This window comes from Peromyscus eremicus, chromosome 2 (assembly GCF_949786415.1).
Source record: "Peromyscus eremicus chromosome 2, PerEre_H2_v1, whole genome shotgun sequence".
Taxonomy (NCBI): Eukaryota; Metazoa; Chordata; class Mammalia; order Rodentia; family Cricetidae; genus Peromyscus; species Peromyscus eremicus.
In genome coordinates this window covers 159232741-159246503 of record NC_081417.1, presented here as the reverse complement: position 1 = coordinate 159246503, position 13763 = coordinate 159232741, and the positions used below count along the sequence as shown (strand labels likewise).

The following is a 13763-nucleotide window of genomic DNA, read 5'->3' as shown; positions in this document are numbered from 1 at the left end:
TCCCTGGGCCCCATAGGTTCTCTTTGGTTCAAAGTTATGTGCAAGGTTCCATAGCCTGCTTGAAGTGCTCTTTCCCTTGTGTGAGCAGATGAGGACATCTGGGGACAGTGCCCCTGGCACTGGGATACCTTCTGGGCACACAAGGGCCCTCATGGCAGAGCTGCTCAGGGAGATTCTTGAGAGTTGGTTTCTGGGTCCAAGAATTTTGGAAGCTACCCACAGCTCATGGATTCCCAGCACGAAGCCTCAGCACTGTGGACTAGTGTCGTCACGGCACAGAACTTGGGAGGTGCAGTCAGGCAGCTACATTAGAGAGGGAGGGAGAGAGGGAGGGAGGGAGAGGGAAGGAGAGGAGATGCACTTTCTCTCAATGAGTACTTAATAAAGAGTACTGCTGTGCATGCCCCAGGTCCTGCAGATACGTCAAAGTAAGTAAAGGGAAAACCCTCCTGTCCACAGTATCTGCCAGGGCACAGCACGTCAGCTCTGTCATCTCTGCGAGCCTGTCTACTGTGACCTTCTCCAGTTGCCCCTTGACCCAGAAACCACCTTCTGCCTGGCGTGGTGGCGCACGCCTTTAATCCCAGGATTTGGGAGGCAGAGGCAGGCAGATCTCGTGAGTTTGAGGCCAGCTGGTCTACAGAGCGAGTTCCAGCGCAAAAGGAAAAAAAAAAAAAAAGAAAAAGAAAAAGAAAGAAGCCACTTCCCCAGCTGCTGCACACCCCCGCATCATCTCAGCAAGGGCCTGGTCACAGGTCTGTCCTCTAGAGGGTGGCCCCAGAGGACAGCCATCTAGCTTTGTACCCACTGCCACCTGGTGGCCAGGATCAGAACTCTGTTCTGTAGTGGACTAGTGGCCAAGCCCCATGACTGAAGGGAGTAAAAGGGACCTAGGAGTGACATCAGGATGTCAGCAGGATGTCAGGCACAGAAAACTATGTCCTTAAGTAGCTCCATGTCCCTTGCTGAGTCAAACAGGTCTTCTAACAAGCTCCTTGTGATCTGATGAGAATGGCTGAGTGGATAAAGTGCTTGCCTTGCCAGGGTGAGGACCAGAGTTCGGATCCCCAGACAGAACCCGTGTAAATGCTGTGGTTGTGGTGGCCCACACGTAATGAGACAGAGACAGAATCTCTGTGTAAGCTGGCTAGCTAGGTTCAGTGAGAGATCCTGCCTCAATGTCTACAGAGGCGAGCAATGGAGAAAGACTTGCTATCAACCCTGGGCCTCCACCCATACTCCCTCCAAAAGTCACAACCAACTAACCTCCTTGTTTTCTGAATTCCCCCTGGGATTCACCAGAGGCCAAATTGCAGGGCAGGAGCTCCTAAGAACAGTGTCCACCAGGTGTGGTGTTGGGGTGCTGAAGGGGAGGAACTGTGGGGAGGACTGTCAGCAGCGGTCACTTGGCTCCCCAGATGGGTTTTCACATTCACATCTACGAGCAAGTCACCTCTAGGTACCAAGGAGCTTTCTTCTAAAGTGTCCACCCACCCACCCCGTAGAACAGTCACAGAGCTAGTGACAAGGGAAGCTGAGATGTCCAAGCAGAGTTGGTCTGGGGGCCACAGTGCAGTTTCTGCAGCATGGATCCCTGTCAAAATACAAATGGCTGTGATAGCCACGTTGGGTAAAAGGGACAGAGAAGCAGGGTCCAGACTTTCGGCTCCCAGGGCTCCTGGGCAGAAATGAGCCCACGAAGAGTCTGGGAATGGTCTGTCTCCAATACTGAGAACGCTAAGGGCTAGATACCTGATACAGAAAGGGCATGGGCCGGGCGGTGGTGGCGCACGCCTTTAATCCCAGCACTCGGGAGGCAGAGCCAGGCGGATCTCTGTGAGTTCGAGGCCAGCCTGGGCTACCAAGTGAGTTCCAGGAAAGGCGCAAAGCTACACAGAGAAACCCCGTCTCGAAAAACCAAAAAAAAAAAAAAAAAAAAAGGGCATGGGCTTCCAAGCCTGCAAGAGGCTATGTGTTCCATTCATGACCCACACTGTATCTCCCATGGCCTAACACCACCAGGCTTTGCTTTGTACCCCAGGATCCCAGCCTGTCTGCCATACTCTCAAATGTGAACCCATTCAATGGTACAGCCAGCTGCATGGCTTACCTCCTTGAATCTCTCTGGCACAGGTACTTCTTCTGGTTTGGGGACCAATTTGCTCAACCCCCAGCTAACTGAGTAACAAATCCATTCTGATTTCAAAGCTGTAGGCTGAGGAACACACCTGGAGCTCTCAAGGCTGGCCAGGAGACCGAGGATAGTCGCTGTCACCAGCTTGTGCCCCTTATGCCCAGCTTTGCTTCTGTGGAAGGGATCTGGCTCTCACTCACAGCAGTTAACATCCACAGTTGCACAGCTCTACCTGGGAAGTCACTGTCGGTCACTTACCCAGTGGTATCTGTGAAGTCTCCTTCAGCACAGCTCACTAGGGATGCCTATCAACAGGGAAGCTCTGCACCCAGCCATGCTAATGTGGGCTGAGGTCACGACCTCCTACCATATCAAGGAGTCATTTGCTTATTAGCCAGTGTGCAACACTCAGAAGTGGGCTGCTGGTCCTCCATTCCCAGGCTGAGGACTCATTTCTGGAGCAAAAAGGACCAGTCACTAGAGTAACCACAGGCAGGGCTAGCCTGAGGCAAGAGAAATCTGTATCACTTCATCCACTCAGATACGAGTCTTCTGCCTTGGAAACGTGGCTGTGTAAATGGCCTGACTAATGTCCACACCCTACTGAGTGATACACACTAGTGGACGTTTGTGAAGAACCAGATACTTGTATGTCCTGCCTAAGAACCAAATCTCAAGGCTAGTGGGCCTTATAATGAAAAGCCATGGGAAGGTCTGTACTCTCCTAATTTAGACTTTTTTTTCTTTTTCTATTTTCAAGACAGGGTTTCTCTGTGCAACCCTGGCTGTTCTGGATCTCTATGGTGTGCACCACCACTGCCCAGCTAGTTTAAACTCTTACCATAAGCAAAACTATAAGCCTGTCAACTATCATGAACTAGCTACTCCACAGTACAAACAACTTCCTTTCCCTCCTCCCCACCTTTCTGAGTCTCAGGACTGATATTTTCAGCTTCAATCAGAACACACGGTGTCACCTAAGTCACCACAAGTTCCATGCAGGCTGCTTGAAACGACAGGGTTTCATTTTTGTTTCTGACCAAAAAGCATTCCACTGTCCACTTATATATGTAATGCACACACGTGTACATCCCCTTGTTGGTGAGTGAGCGCTGTGGCTACTGTGATGTCCTATGAACACAGGTGTCTGTGGGTACTGTTGTTCTCTCCACTGCTTATACATCCAGTATTGGAGCTGTGGGGGCCACAGGACAGTTTTGTCACCTGGGTCTTACCATTGAAGTCTGATGCCTCCATTTCATGTGCTTATGCTCAGGAAGAACTAAGTTTACAGCAGCTGCCACTGGACCCCAGCCACACAATGCTCACTTGGCATCCCTAGCTACCCAGTTCTGTCATGTATGAAGACCCAAGACCTGCTGCCTGGCCTCCCGTGCTGGCCTGCAAGTCCATCCCTGTACAAGTCAATCCCCAAGCTGCTGAGCAGGACCAGAACTGCTTAGGGCCATCATTGCATGCCGCTTAATGCTTTCTCTTGCCCTAAGTGAGCAGCACCTGACCCACGCTGTCCCCAGGCTTTCCTTCCTGGCAGGCAGCTTACCAATATACACTCTCTGAACTGATCTTGCTCCACTTCTTGAAACATCTACAAAATACTCATGGCTTTAATAGAAAAATGTTCAGGAGAAAATGTCCCTGGTCCTCAGAAGCCACAGCAGAGCCGGGCAGTGGTGGTGCACACCTTCAATCCCAACACTCGGGAAGCAGAGGCAGATGAATCTCTGTGAGTTTGAGGCCAGCCTGGTCTACAGTGTGTGTTCCAGGACAGCCAGGGGTACACAGTGAAACTGTTGTCTCAGAAAAACAAAAAGGCCCCGCAGTGCTCGCTTCGGCAGAACAGACTAAAATTGGAACGATACAGAGATTTAGCATGGCCCCTGTGCAAGGATGACATGCAAATTCATGAAGCGCTCCATGGGGGGGGGGGGGTGCAGAGCCATAGCAGGAATCTACCCCAAGTCCTAGTCTGGCCTCTGATGGCCACATTCACACTTACAGGCCATCCAGTGTGGAGTCTCTGGGGAAGCCCCCATAGCAGTGGATCTCAGCCTTCCTAATGCTAGGACCCTTTACTACTATTCCTCATGGTGTGGTGACCCCAACCACAAAAGCACTTTGTTGCTACTTTATAACTGTAATTTTGCTAGTTATGAATTGTAATATAAATAGCTGATATGCAGATACCTGATATTCGACCCCTGTGAAAGGTCACTTGACTCCCAAAGGGGTTGCAACCCACAGGTTGAGAACTGCTACTCTACAGGGTCTACGGCACCTTGAACCTGGACTGATTCTGGAGAAGATGGCTCCAGCAGCTGCTCAGCAGGCAGGGACTCTTCCTTGGATCCCAGTGACGGTGTAAGTAGAGTGGTGGACTTGGGTGGCAATCTTGGTTTCAGAGAGCAAGGGAGTTTGCTACAGCAGCTCTTCTTCCCGGACAGCACAGACCTATGTTTGCAGAAACTGCTCTAGAAGGTGAAGTGGGGCCTGGCAGCAGGGAACAGCAGACCCCCCCTTGGCTCTCTGCAGCACCCCACCACACAAGAAGGAGACAGCGCACTGGCCAACACAATGGGTTCTGTAGTGTAGCTTGGTTTTATTTATGTCCACAAATATTTCAAAAAAATTACAAAATACTCAAATGGAGAGAACACAGAAGTCACAAGTTTCTGGGTGTCTACTGTTTACACTGTGTTATCTCATGGCAAACTACTCATATATATACACTTAGCTCCGAGATCTAAAGAAATGCAGCGATCAGAATGTCCGCCCGCTCCACTGTAGTGAGACGTGAAGCTCAGCCTTGACGACACTGAACAAGATACGTACAGAACATAGAAAGCAAACCCAAACTTCAAATGAAAGGAAGGAAAATCCAAAAGGAAGCCAAGCAGCTGGGCTTCAAAGATGCCACGAAGGTCCAGGGCCTCCGAACAAACTAGTCAGTCACGGAGGACATGAACTCAACGTTCCGCCTTGGGACAGGGGAGAAACCCAAAACTAACAAAGAAACACTTCCGGACAGATTTCAAGTTCAGACTTCTAAGTACTTCACTCTTTCTCTTTGGAAAATGGGTACTGGAGAGGAGATAAAGGTTTAACTGAATGGCAGACTCAGTTAAAAGGGGAGAAGGAGGTGGTGGCATGGGACAGAGAGGACCTGCCTGGCCGGAGCCCATGAGGCTCTGAGGCTTTCCTCAGTCCAGAGGGCAGCGCAGACCACCTGGAGAGCATGTCACCACCCCAAGAAGAAAACAAATGCCTTCATGCCAAGGTGGCCAGAAGTTTGATAATAAAAGGTTATTTGAGCTTGCCTCCTATGAAGAACCAAAGTTAAGGCAGAATGGAATGAGAAAAAGAAAGTTAAAACAACAAAAACAAAACAAAAACCCTACCAACATTTTCAACAGACAAATGGATCCTAGCTGCCCCATGCATGGTTCTGGGAGCATGAGGTCTGCCGCACCTGAGTCCGAGCCTGGAGCAGAGTGAAGGCCGGATTAGCTACAGCCACTTCCTCCACAGGCCAGGACACACCTCGTGGCTGGCTGACTGGCTGTCTCTAGAAGCAACCACTGCATACAAGAGTAGAAATGGCCCTCAAGAGTCCAAGGGAGGGGTCACACATATCCCCCAGGCCCTGCTGGAGGGGGCTTTCCCAGGGGAGCCTGTTTCAACAAGGACTCCCAGTCCTTTTCCAGGTGGAAACAAACGCAGGACACACATGGTTTCCCAGGAAGATGCAGATCACCTGCACAGCCTGCTTTATAGCCCAAACTACAGGCCAGACCCATGTCATGTTAACCCCAGGATGTCCCTCACTCTAAAGCAGGCCCTCTGTGGCAGGCATGGCTTGGTGACATGCACACTCACAGATTTCTAACATTCCTTTGGCAAGCATATGTCCCAGGTCTTTCATGTGCTGTGCACCGCATCATTTCTTGAACTTCCTAAACTGTTTATGACAATTTATCTAGAACAATCAAACATGTGCATAAAACTCTAAGGAAACTTATCATCAGACACATACACGTAAACATGCTTTCTATACTGGAGACAGGACGACGGGGACACCAGGGAACACAAAGTCAACACTAAACTCCTATGAATAAGAAAGGAGGCTCGCTCAAACACGCCTGCCACTGCACATGCGAGGGACAGACAGAAGGGAAACCAAAGCACAAAATAAAGAGCCTGTAACATTGTCCCTGCCAACCCCTGGATGCTCACTGCTATGACCAAACCTAGTCCCAAGCTCCTGCCTGCTTGAAACTAGAAACGCCCATCTGTTCCCTTTAATTAAAGGGATAATTATATATAACTTTTTATTAAAAAATCAACTCTGTATTCTGTCAATAGCTGGTAGGAATTCACACTTTGTGACATGGCTGGAAAAAATAGATCAGAATAGTCGTCTGTGGAAGGAAAAAAAGACTTCTAAAATTATTTATTTACAGATGTAAAAAGCCATGCTGCAGAACTGTCTCAAATTATGAAGATTCCCTACAATGTATTAAAATAAAAGATTTTTTAAAAATTATAGCTCTTGGATTTCAAACTCATATGCCACTTCTCTGCAAACCTCATGGGTTCCAGAGCCCACATGCCTCAGTGTCTGCGCGCACAGTGAAGGGTGTGAACGGACTCTAGCACCTACTGAGAAATCAAGGAAAAGAACTAAAGCCAAACCCCAAGATCGCAGGTAAGCTTTCTGGGTGTCAGTCCAGCCCAGGACACACCAAGTTTCTGGGAGACTGTCATGCAGGGAGACCCAAATTGGTCTCAGGAAATCCTCTCAACAAACGAACACTATTATGCAGATGTGTTTTTAGTTGTGGGTTTTAAATATATAGAGAAATCTTTAGACGATATTCCCCTTTGCTCTTGCAGCTCCTACTGGATGTAAAGTCCTGTTTCTGCCCCCTAGAACTGGGGTTTCCACAGCCAGCATTAACAAATAAATAACTTATAACTGCTTGTCACCTTCTTTCTTCAGTCGACTGGTGGGGAAGGGGAGAGAACAAGAGAATGGGCATCAGGGTGTGCTAGGTGACAGGGAAATGACACCCCACGGGCTAGAGGCAAAGGCTGGCCAATCTGTTTGCTTATGGGTTCCACCCCACCCTGGCAGCCTCTCATCCAGCCAAGTCATGCTTGCATGCATCCCTCCCTCTTAGAACCAAAAAGGATGGCTCCTGGTGCTTGCCACAGTAGGGATAGGGTGGGGGTGAGCAGCCTAGGCTCCCTTTCATCTCACCTGTAATAGTCTTCCTGACTTGGCAGGTGGCCACCATGCATGTGTGGATGTCCATGCAGCCACTGCTGCTCCATGGCCAGTCTCTGTAGCTCGGCTGACTGGGCATGCATGGCCTGAAGCTGGTGGGCGGCTGACATGGGGGGTGGGATAGCTCCAGGCAGGTCTCGGGGATAGGGGGTGCCTGCCAAGCACAAAACACGCTCTGCTACAAAACAAGTCAAGGGAGTAGCCGTGACCAGGGCAACCAAGACAGAGACCAGGAAGGAGGTCAGAGAGCCTGCTCTGCAGTACACTCACCTAGCTGAGATACCGGGCAGCCCTTCCCAGGCTCTCCAGAGAGCTTTACCAGGGGCGGGCCAAGTTCAGCAGAGTCCCCAGGCAGGAAGGAGGCCCATCCCAGAGGCCCCTGGGCCTCATGCCCAGATCTTGCCTGCCCTCTTCTCCTCCCCAGCCCTCAGCTCCAGTCAGGTGCCTATCATCCTCTGCAGCCCAGGCAGTCCTGGCTCCGGGGAGGCTGTTTTGCTGTGCACTTATGGCCGGCCTCTCTACTGCAAACCCTCCCCAGTAGTCCACCTTCCTGGTCCCCACCAGTGGACAGTTGGTAAAGCCCAACTTCCACTTGGAAGCCCATGTCCTCCTCCAGTGAATTCTTACCGAAAACTGGGTGGCGCAGCATCTCGTGCTCATGGGGGGGCTGTCCAAGTAGAGGGTTGGGGAGGGTGCCAGGAGGGTAGGGAAATCGAGCCAAGTGAGGGCCAGCAGAAAGGGGGTCAACCAGGGGGTGAACTGGGCCTGCTGAACCTGAAAAAAAGGACACAGGTCCCACTGGCTCTGGCACTCTTTCCTTGCTGCATGACCCATTGTGACTTCCCTTTCACCCAAACTGGCTCTTGCTCACCAGGGTGGGAAGCATCACCTGGCTGCAAAGAATCCTGCCGGTGTCCGTCGTGTCCCCGTTTCCCCCCCCCCCCCCCCCCCCCCCGGGGAGAACAGTAAGGCAAAGAGTAGTACAGAGCTCAGCCTTGACCGGCTACTTCCTGCTCCACACCTGAGACCACTCAGCACCGCCTGCTCTGTGCCTCTCCTGCCCAACTTGGGTCACACAGCCTTCTCCTCTCAGCTCACAGCAAGCGTAGTCTCTCCCCTCTTCACAACAGCCCACAATCAACCCAATGTGGTCACCCTGGGTAGTCCTGTTCTGAGTACCTGCTGCTAAGGCCTTCCAGCTGTTTACACTGGATTACTCTCACTCTTGGGGGGGTGGGCAGGGACTGTTGCTGTAGCAACGCTGTTCCACCTTTTGGATTCACTGCCTCCCCAGGAGCACCGCCAGCCTCCCTCATAACCAATCCCATGAGGCTTTGAAGGGAGTGGTACCCACTGTGTCTGTCTCTGCTCCAGCCCAGTCTTCCCACAGATGCTAGGAGAGTGGACCTTCAGGAATTCTGTTCCCAAAGGTCAGAACTGCACTTTGCCTGGCCATCAGTTCAAAACCAGCAGATACCCTGCTTTCCCCCACCACCTCTCAAGACAGGACATTTCAACTTCCTTGGGCAGCTCAGCACCTAGACCTAGACCTTGCTTGGCTCCAAAGGTCACAAGAGCCATGATATGCTATCCCTCACCCAGGGCCCAGGGCAGGCTTTCCCCAGAGGCCTCTCTTCTGTAGGAGGCCCAGGGCAGTAGCTTCCTGAGACTCACTGATCAGGAAAGCCCACAACTGTGAGTCTTGGATGGAAGCTGTCTGCCCAGCCTTGCTCCTGAACTGGGTACACACCTTGGTGGAGAGGATCCTGCTGGTGGAGGTGGAGGTGGGAGTGGATGTGTGAGTGCTGGTGATGGTGTGGAGTTACATTAAACATCTGCAGTCGTGCCAGGGGGTCGCTGGTAAGAGATGCCATGCGCTCGGCATGGATGCGCTCAGCTGCCAGTCTGTCTGGGTAGCTCATCTCAGGCCGTAGCTGAGGACCTGCCAATGCCAGTCTCTCCCGCTCCAGAGGGTTCAAGCCCGGGTGGAAAGAGGCAAAGGGGTGGGGGCCAGCTGCAGGAGGGATGGTGAGGGCACTGTGCCGGGCAAAATGCTCCATGGGGTTGGTGGCTGGGTGCAAGGGATCCAGCTCTGGTGGCTTCACCTCAAAGCCTGGCTTCATCCTCTCCCGCAATTCGCGCTCCCGGATCTCTCGCTCCCGGATCTCTCGCTCTCGGAGCTCCCGCTCCCGGATGGTGGGGTCAACATTGTAGAGGCCAGGCATGTGGTAGGCCAGCAGGGGGTCAGTGGGATTAAGGGGCATGTAGAAGGGATGGTTGCGGTTGGTGGGAGACATGACATGGGGCCGAGCATATTCGCTCAGTGTCCGGAGGGCTGGCGTGTCAGGCCCGATATATGGGGGCACAGCAGCAATTGTGGTTGGTGGTGGCTCGAAGGAGGGTCGCATGTGACCTGGACCACTGAGCTGAGGATCACTAAGACGGCCTTCATGTGCTGAGCTGGATGCCTTCTGCTGAAGAAAAGAGAGTATGAAGACAGGTGCCAAGCCACCTGGGCTCTAAGACTGGTGCTTACCACACAGGTAGACCCTTGGCCTGTTCCAGTATCAGGCCAATTTAGCTCCTTCACCCCAACACAGAAACAGGGAACCTTTGCCAGGTCCAGGCACCCGGACAGTCTAGACCCTGCTCCAACACTCTGGTCTATGGCAGCCTTCAGGTCTCCTTGTTCCTCAGTAGGTGCAAACAGTGACAGCTGTGTATCTGCACCAGGGAGTCCGGCAGCCAGGAAACCGACCATCAGGTCTCACGTGCCACTTCTCGATTTGGCTTCCCTCACCTCCTCATCAAGCAGGCACCAGGTACGCTAGCCCACAAAAGGGCTTCAAAGCAGGAAGCCCTGCATAACCCCTCAATCACATGCTCAGGTTTCCTTCCAAGTCACTCCTCCTGTCTCTCCGACCCCTTGGGATTATGGAGGCACTAATCTATAGGCTGTAGGGAAAGGACAGGCCCATCAATCAGGTCAGACTCATGACTGCCAGGCGATGGTTTACAGCCTTCAGAAAGCCTGGGCATGGGTGTCACTGGCACTGGAGACCACACCAACAGTCTGGAATAGACCCCTGCCATCATGCCCTGGCTGAAGACACTGCCCCCTGTATATCGGGCCCCTTCAGGACTCACAGCAGCACGCTCTGCCTCCCGTTCCCGCTCTCTCTCGCGCTCTCGCTCTTTTTCTTTCTCTTTCTCCCGCTCCCGTTCCTCTCGGGCCTTCTGTTCAGCCTCACGCTTGGCCTTCTCAATGGCCTCCTCCCTCTTCTTGGCTAGTTTGGACCCAGCCAGAGGCATGAAGTACAGGTCTGTCCGTGCACACGAGTTGTAGCCCCGGTCCAGGTGTTTGTAGAACCTAGAGAGGTGGCAGCTCTGGCTGGGGCTTCTGCTGAGGGCCACACCCTTCCTCACCTCCACCAAATCCACCCAAACCCAGCCAGGCCCACATTCCTCCGAACCAGTACCTGGCGGACTGGCTAGCATGGCTGGGGGTGTCCACTATAGTGGGCTCAGGGGATGGGCTCCTGGGAGGTGGAGGAGGGCTCTCTGGCTCCTCTGCTTCATCCAGAGCCTCCTCTTTGATCTGCACAGCAGGAAGTGGGCAAGATGGCGCCCCTGGAACACTGCCTCCAGAAGAAACAGCAGCAGAACAGGGCGGCTGTGATGAGGTGCTGGGCCCCGCAGGTGGGGTGGAGGTGGAGGGGCAGGAGGGTGGGGTGATTGGAGGAGGGCCTCCAGGTACAAAAGGGTGCTGGGGGAATGGAGATTGGGAGGGCACCTGGTGGAGGCCAGTAGGGGGATGGGAGGAAGCAGGAGGGGGTAGGCTCTGGCTCTGGGTCAGCCCAGGGGGCTGGGCAGGGGAGGAGGGCAAGGGCTGGCTCTGTGGCATGAGCTGTAAGGGTGGAGGGTGGGCTGAGGGAGGATGGTGTGTGGATAGGGAGCTGAGGGGTTTCAGGGCTGGAGGCGGTGGCAGATTGGCATTCATAGAGAAGGGTGAGGGCCCTGAGAGGTGGGGTGGATGCTTGTGGGCCTGTGGTGCTGGAAGCTGGGGAATGGGTGTGGTGGGTGGTGGTTTGATGTGGGGCATGGCTAAGGGTGCAGGAGGCAGGGGCTGTTCCCTTGGAGGCTGTGGGGGCTGCAGCGCTGACTGGGAGGCTGGAAGCTGTATAGTGGTATGAGGATGAGCTGCTGGGGAGGTGCCCAGAGGGCCCTGGCCTTGGGAGGCCTGGGGAGGAAGTCCAAAGGGTTGAGGAGGCCCTGGGTGTTGTAACAGGGGTCCAGCCTGCAAGCTGTGAGGGCCAGGTGGGCCCTGACCATGCAGGGAGGGCTGGGTGTGAGGTTGTGCGGAGTTCTGGCTAGGGGCTGCCGTCAGAGACTGCAGTGGAGGATGAGGTGAGGGTAGTCGAGGTGGGTGCAGGGTGGGTGCCTGCTGAATGTGGGTGTGGGCTGCAGGTGCTACTGCAGATTGAGTCTGGTTAGGGGGCTGTGAGGTTGCAGGGGAGCCCTGTGGAGGGACTGCAGTGGCAGAGGATGTGGGCCCTGGGGTGGGAAGCTGGGGTGCTCCTGGAGGGGCGGAGGGAGCCGAGGTGGCCCCACCCGGAGCCTGCAAAGTGGGGGGCTGGGCCTGCAGTGTCTGCTGTTGTGCTGATGAGTCCGAGTCACTCTCATTGTCCTGAGGACTGGGGATACTGGGGGACGTGCTGCGATTGTCCTGGTCGATGTCTTTCGGGTCACTGCTGCCCTCATCATTGACACTGCGGCTGTCTGAACTCTCCCCGTCACCTTCAGAGGGAGAGTTGGGCCGGCTGATCTCCTACAGTCAGAGAAGCAAGGGATGGAAGCACTAGGAAGCAGAGCTCAACCCCACACTGCTGGCGTGGGGCACAAGCAAGGCTCAGCTCTTGCCTGGGAGTTCGGCACTGCTTTCTCCCCAGAGGACCGGAGATTGTGTGGGAGTTGGGGCTGGGGTGTCACAGGAGCCCGAGCCAGCGAGATTGAGCTGAGAGCCTCACCTGGGTCTTTGTCTTTTTGGAGGTGGTCCTATCAGTCTCCTCTGTGTCAGAGGCCACCTTCTCCCGTTGGCGCTTGGTGCTCTTCAGAGGGGATGCAGCCTCTTCCTTCACCTTCTGCAGTGGAAGCAGAGAAGTGAGGAGTTTGTGGACACTGTTCCTCATTCTGAGCCCCATCTCCAGAAGCGAGAATGTTCTCCAAAGGCCCAATGAGAGGCCCAAAGGAGCAGCTGTCTAGGGACAGGAATCCTTGGCTTTAGGAACCTCTCCATCCACTCCATTTTGCGCCTCTGGGGCCTTGGCAAACTTGTGGTTTGCCAAGAGGTACCCCCACTTCCCCCATTTTTCCAGGCCCATGGCATCCATCTGCAGCCCCTAAGCCAGGGCAATGTCACTGCTTAGATGGGCAGGGGAAGCAGGAAGCTCCCACTGTCCCTTCAGCCCCTGACCTTGGCTGACTTCTTCACAGTCTCCGCTTTACTGTCGTTGCTCGAGGTGCTAGCAGCACTGGGGGAGTTCCGGCCACTGGATCGAATGTCTTCACTGATGGGTGAGGCACGGCCATCAGGACTGGCAGGCTGCTTCTTCCGACCACTGCGTAGTGTAGACATCTGTCCCTCCAAAACCAAAGGATGCAGAGAATGGATCCCCAGGCCCCACAGATGCCCACCCAAGTCTAGCCATAGGCAAGGTAGGATAAACAGTATGTTCACAAATTCACTCAAACCCACAAATACATCCTGAGGGGTTTCTCTTGGAAATGAGCAGGGCTCTGAGAGGGAAGGAGGAGTCAGCTGACTGTTGAACTTTAGAGCTCCTCACCCTATCTCAGGTAACTGTCCACGCTCAACAAACCACACCACAGAACATCTGTGGAGTTAATCAAACAGGACAGGAAATCACCCAAGGAGACAAGGCTGTTAAATACTGTAGTTTCATTCCTGCAGCTGCCTGGCCTGCACACACTTCTGTAAAGCCACAGGGCTCAGCTGAGGTCAGGATGTAGGAAAGTGGACCATCCTATCCACCTGCCAGAAAGGCCCTCAAAGAGGTCAGTACCGGGAGAGAGATCCCTTGGTGTTCACAGTTCCAAGCCTCAAAGACCCTCCCATAGTCCTAGGCACATTTCCAACCAATGTTAAACAAAGCTGCTGCCGTTGCCGTATTTTTTAAGGACAAAGGCTCACTCTGTAGCCAGGATGGTCTTGAATTTATGGCAATCCTTCTGCTAGCTTCTCAAGTGTTAGGATTATAGACATGAGCCACTATGCCCGACTGAACAAATCTTCACTAAAGAACC

At 53.4% G+C, this 13763-nt stretch overlaps 1 protein-coding gene and 1 pseudogene across 6 annotated transcripts in view; one reads left to right on the top strand and one right to left on the bottom strand.

The window, feature by feature from the left end:
- Window positions 1-3977: 3977 nt before the first annotated feature.
- Window positions 3978-4077, top strand: LOC131905373 (U6 spliceosomal RNA; annotated as a pseudogene).
- A 654-nt stretch (window positions 4078-4731) lies between these two features.
- Window positions 4732-13763, bottom strand: part of Rere (arginine-glutamic acid dipeptide repeats) — a 359917-nt gene continuing 350885 nt past the window's right edge. For 3 of the 6 annotated variants that reach the window (XM_059255429.1, XM_059255433.1, XM_059255434.1), the window contains 8 exons: window positions 12913-13080; window positions 12467-12580; window positions 10919-12267; window positions 10587-10809; window positions 9190-9913; window positions 8067-8213; window positions 7413-7593; window positions 4732-7155 (listed from right to left, as the gene is read on the bottom strand). In XM_059255429.1, coding sequence (XP_059111412.1) covers window positions 7122-7155; window positions 7413-7593; window positions 8067-8213; window positions 9190-9913; window positions 10587-10809; window positions 10919-12267; window positions 12467-12580; window positions 12913-13080 — 2940 coding nt within the window. In that variant the 3' untranslated portion in view covers window positions 4732-7121. The remainder of the gene's footprint in view (window positions 7156-7412; window positions 7594-8066; window positions 8214-9189; window positions 9914-10586; window positions 10810-10918; window positions 12268-12466; window positions 12581-12912; window positions 13081-13763) is intronic. The other 3 variants (XM_059255430.1, XM_059255431.1, XM_059255432.1) reach the window with 3 other exon arrangements.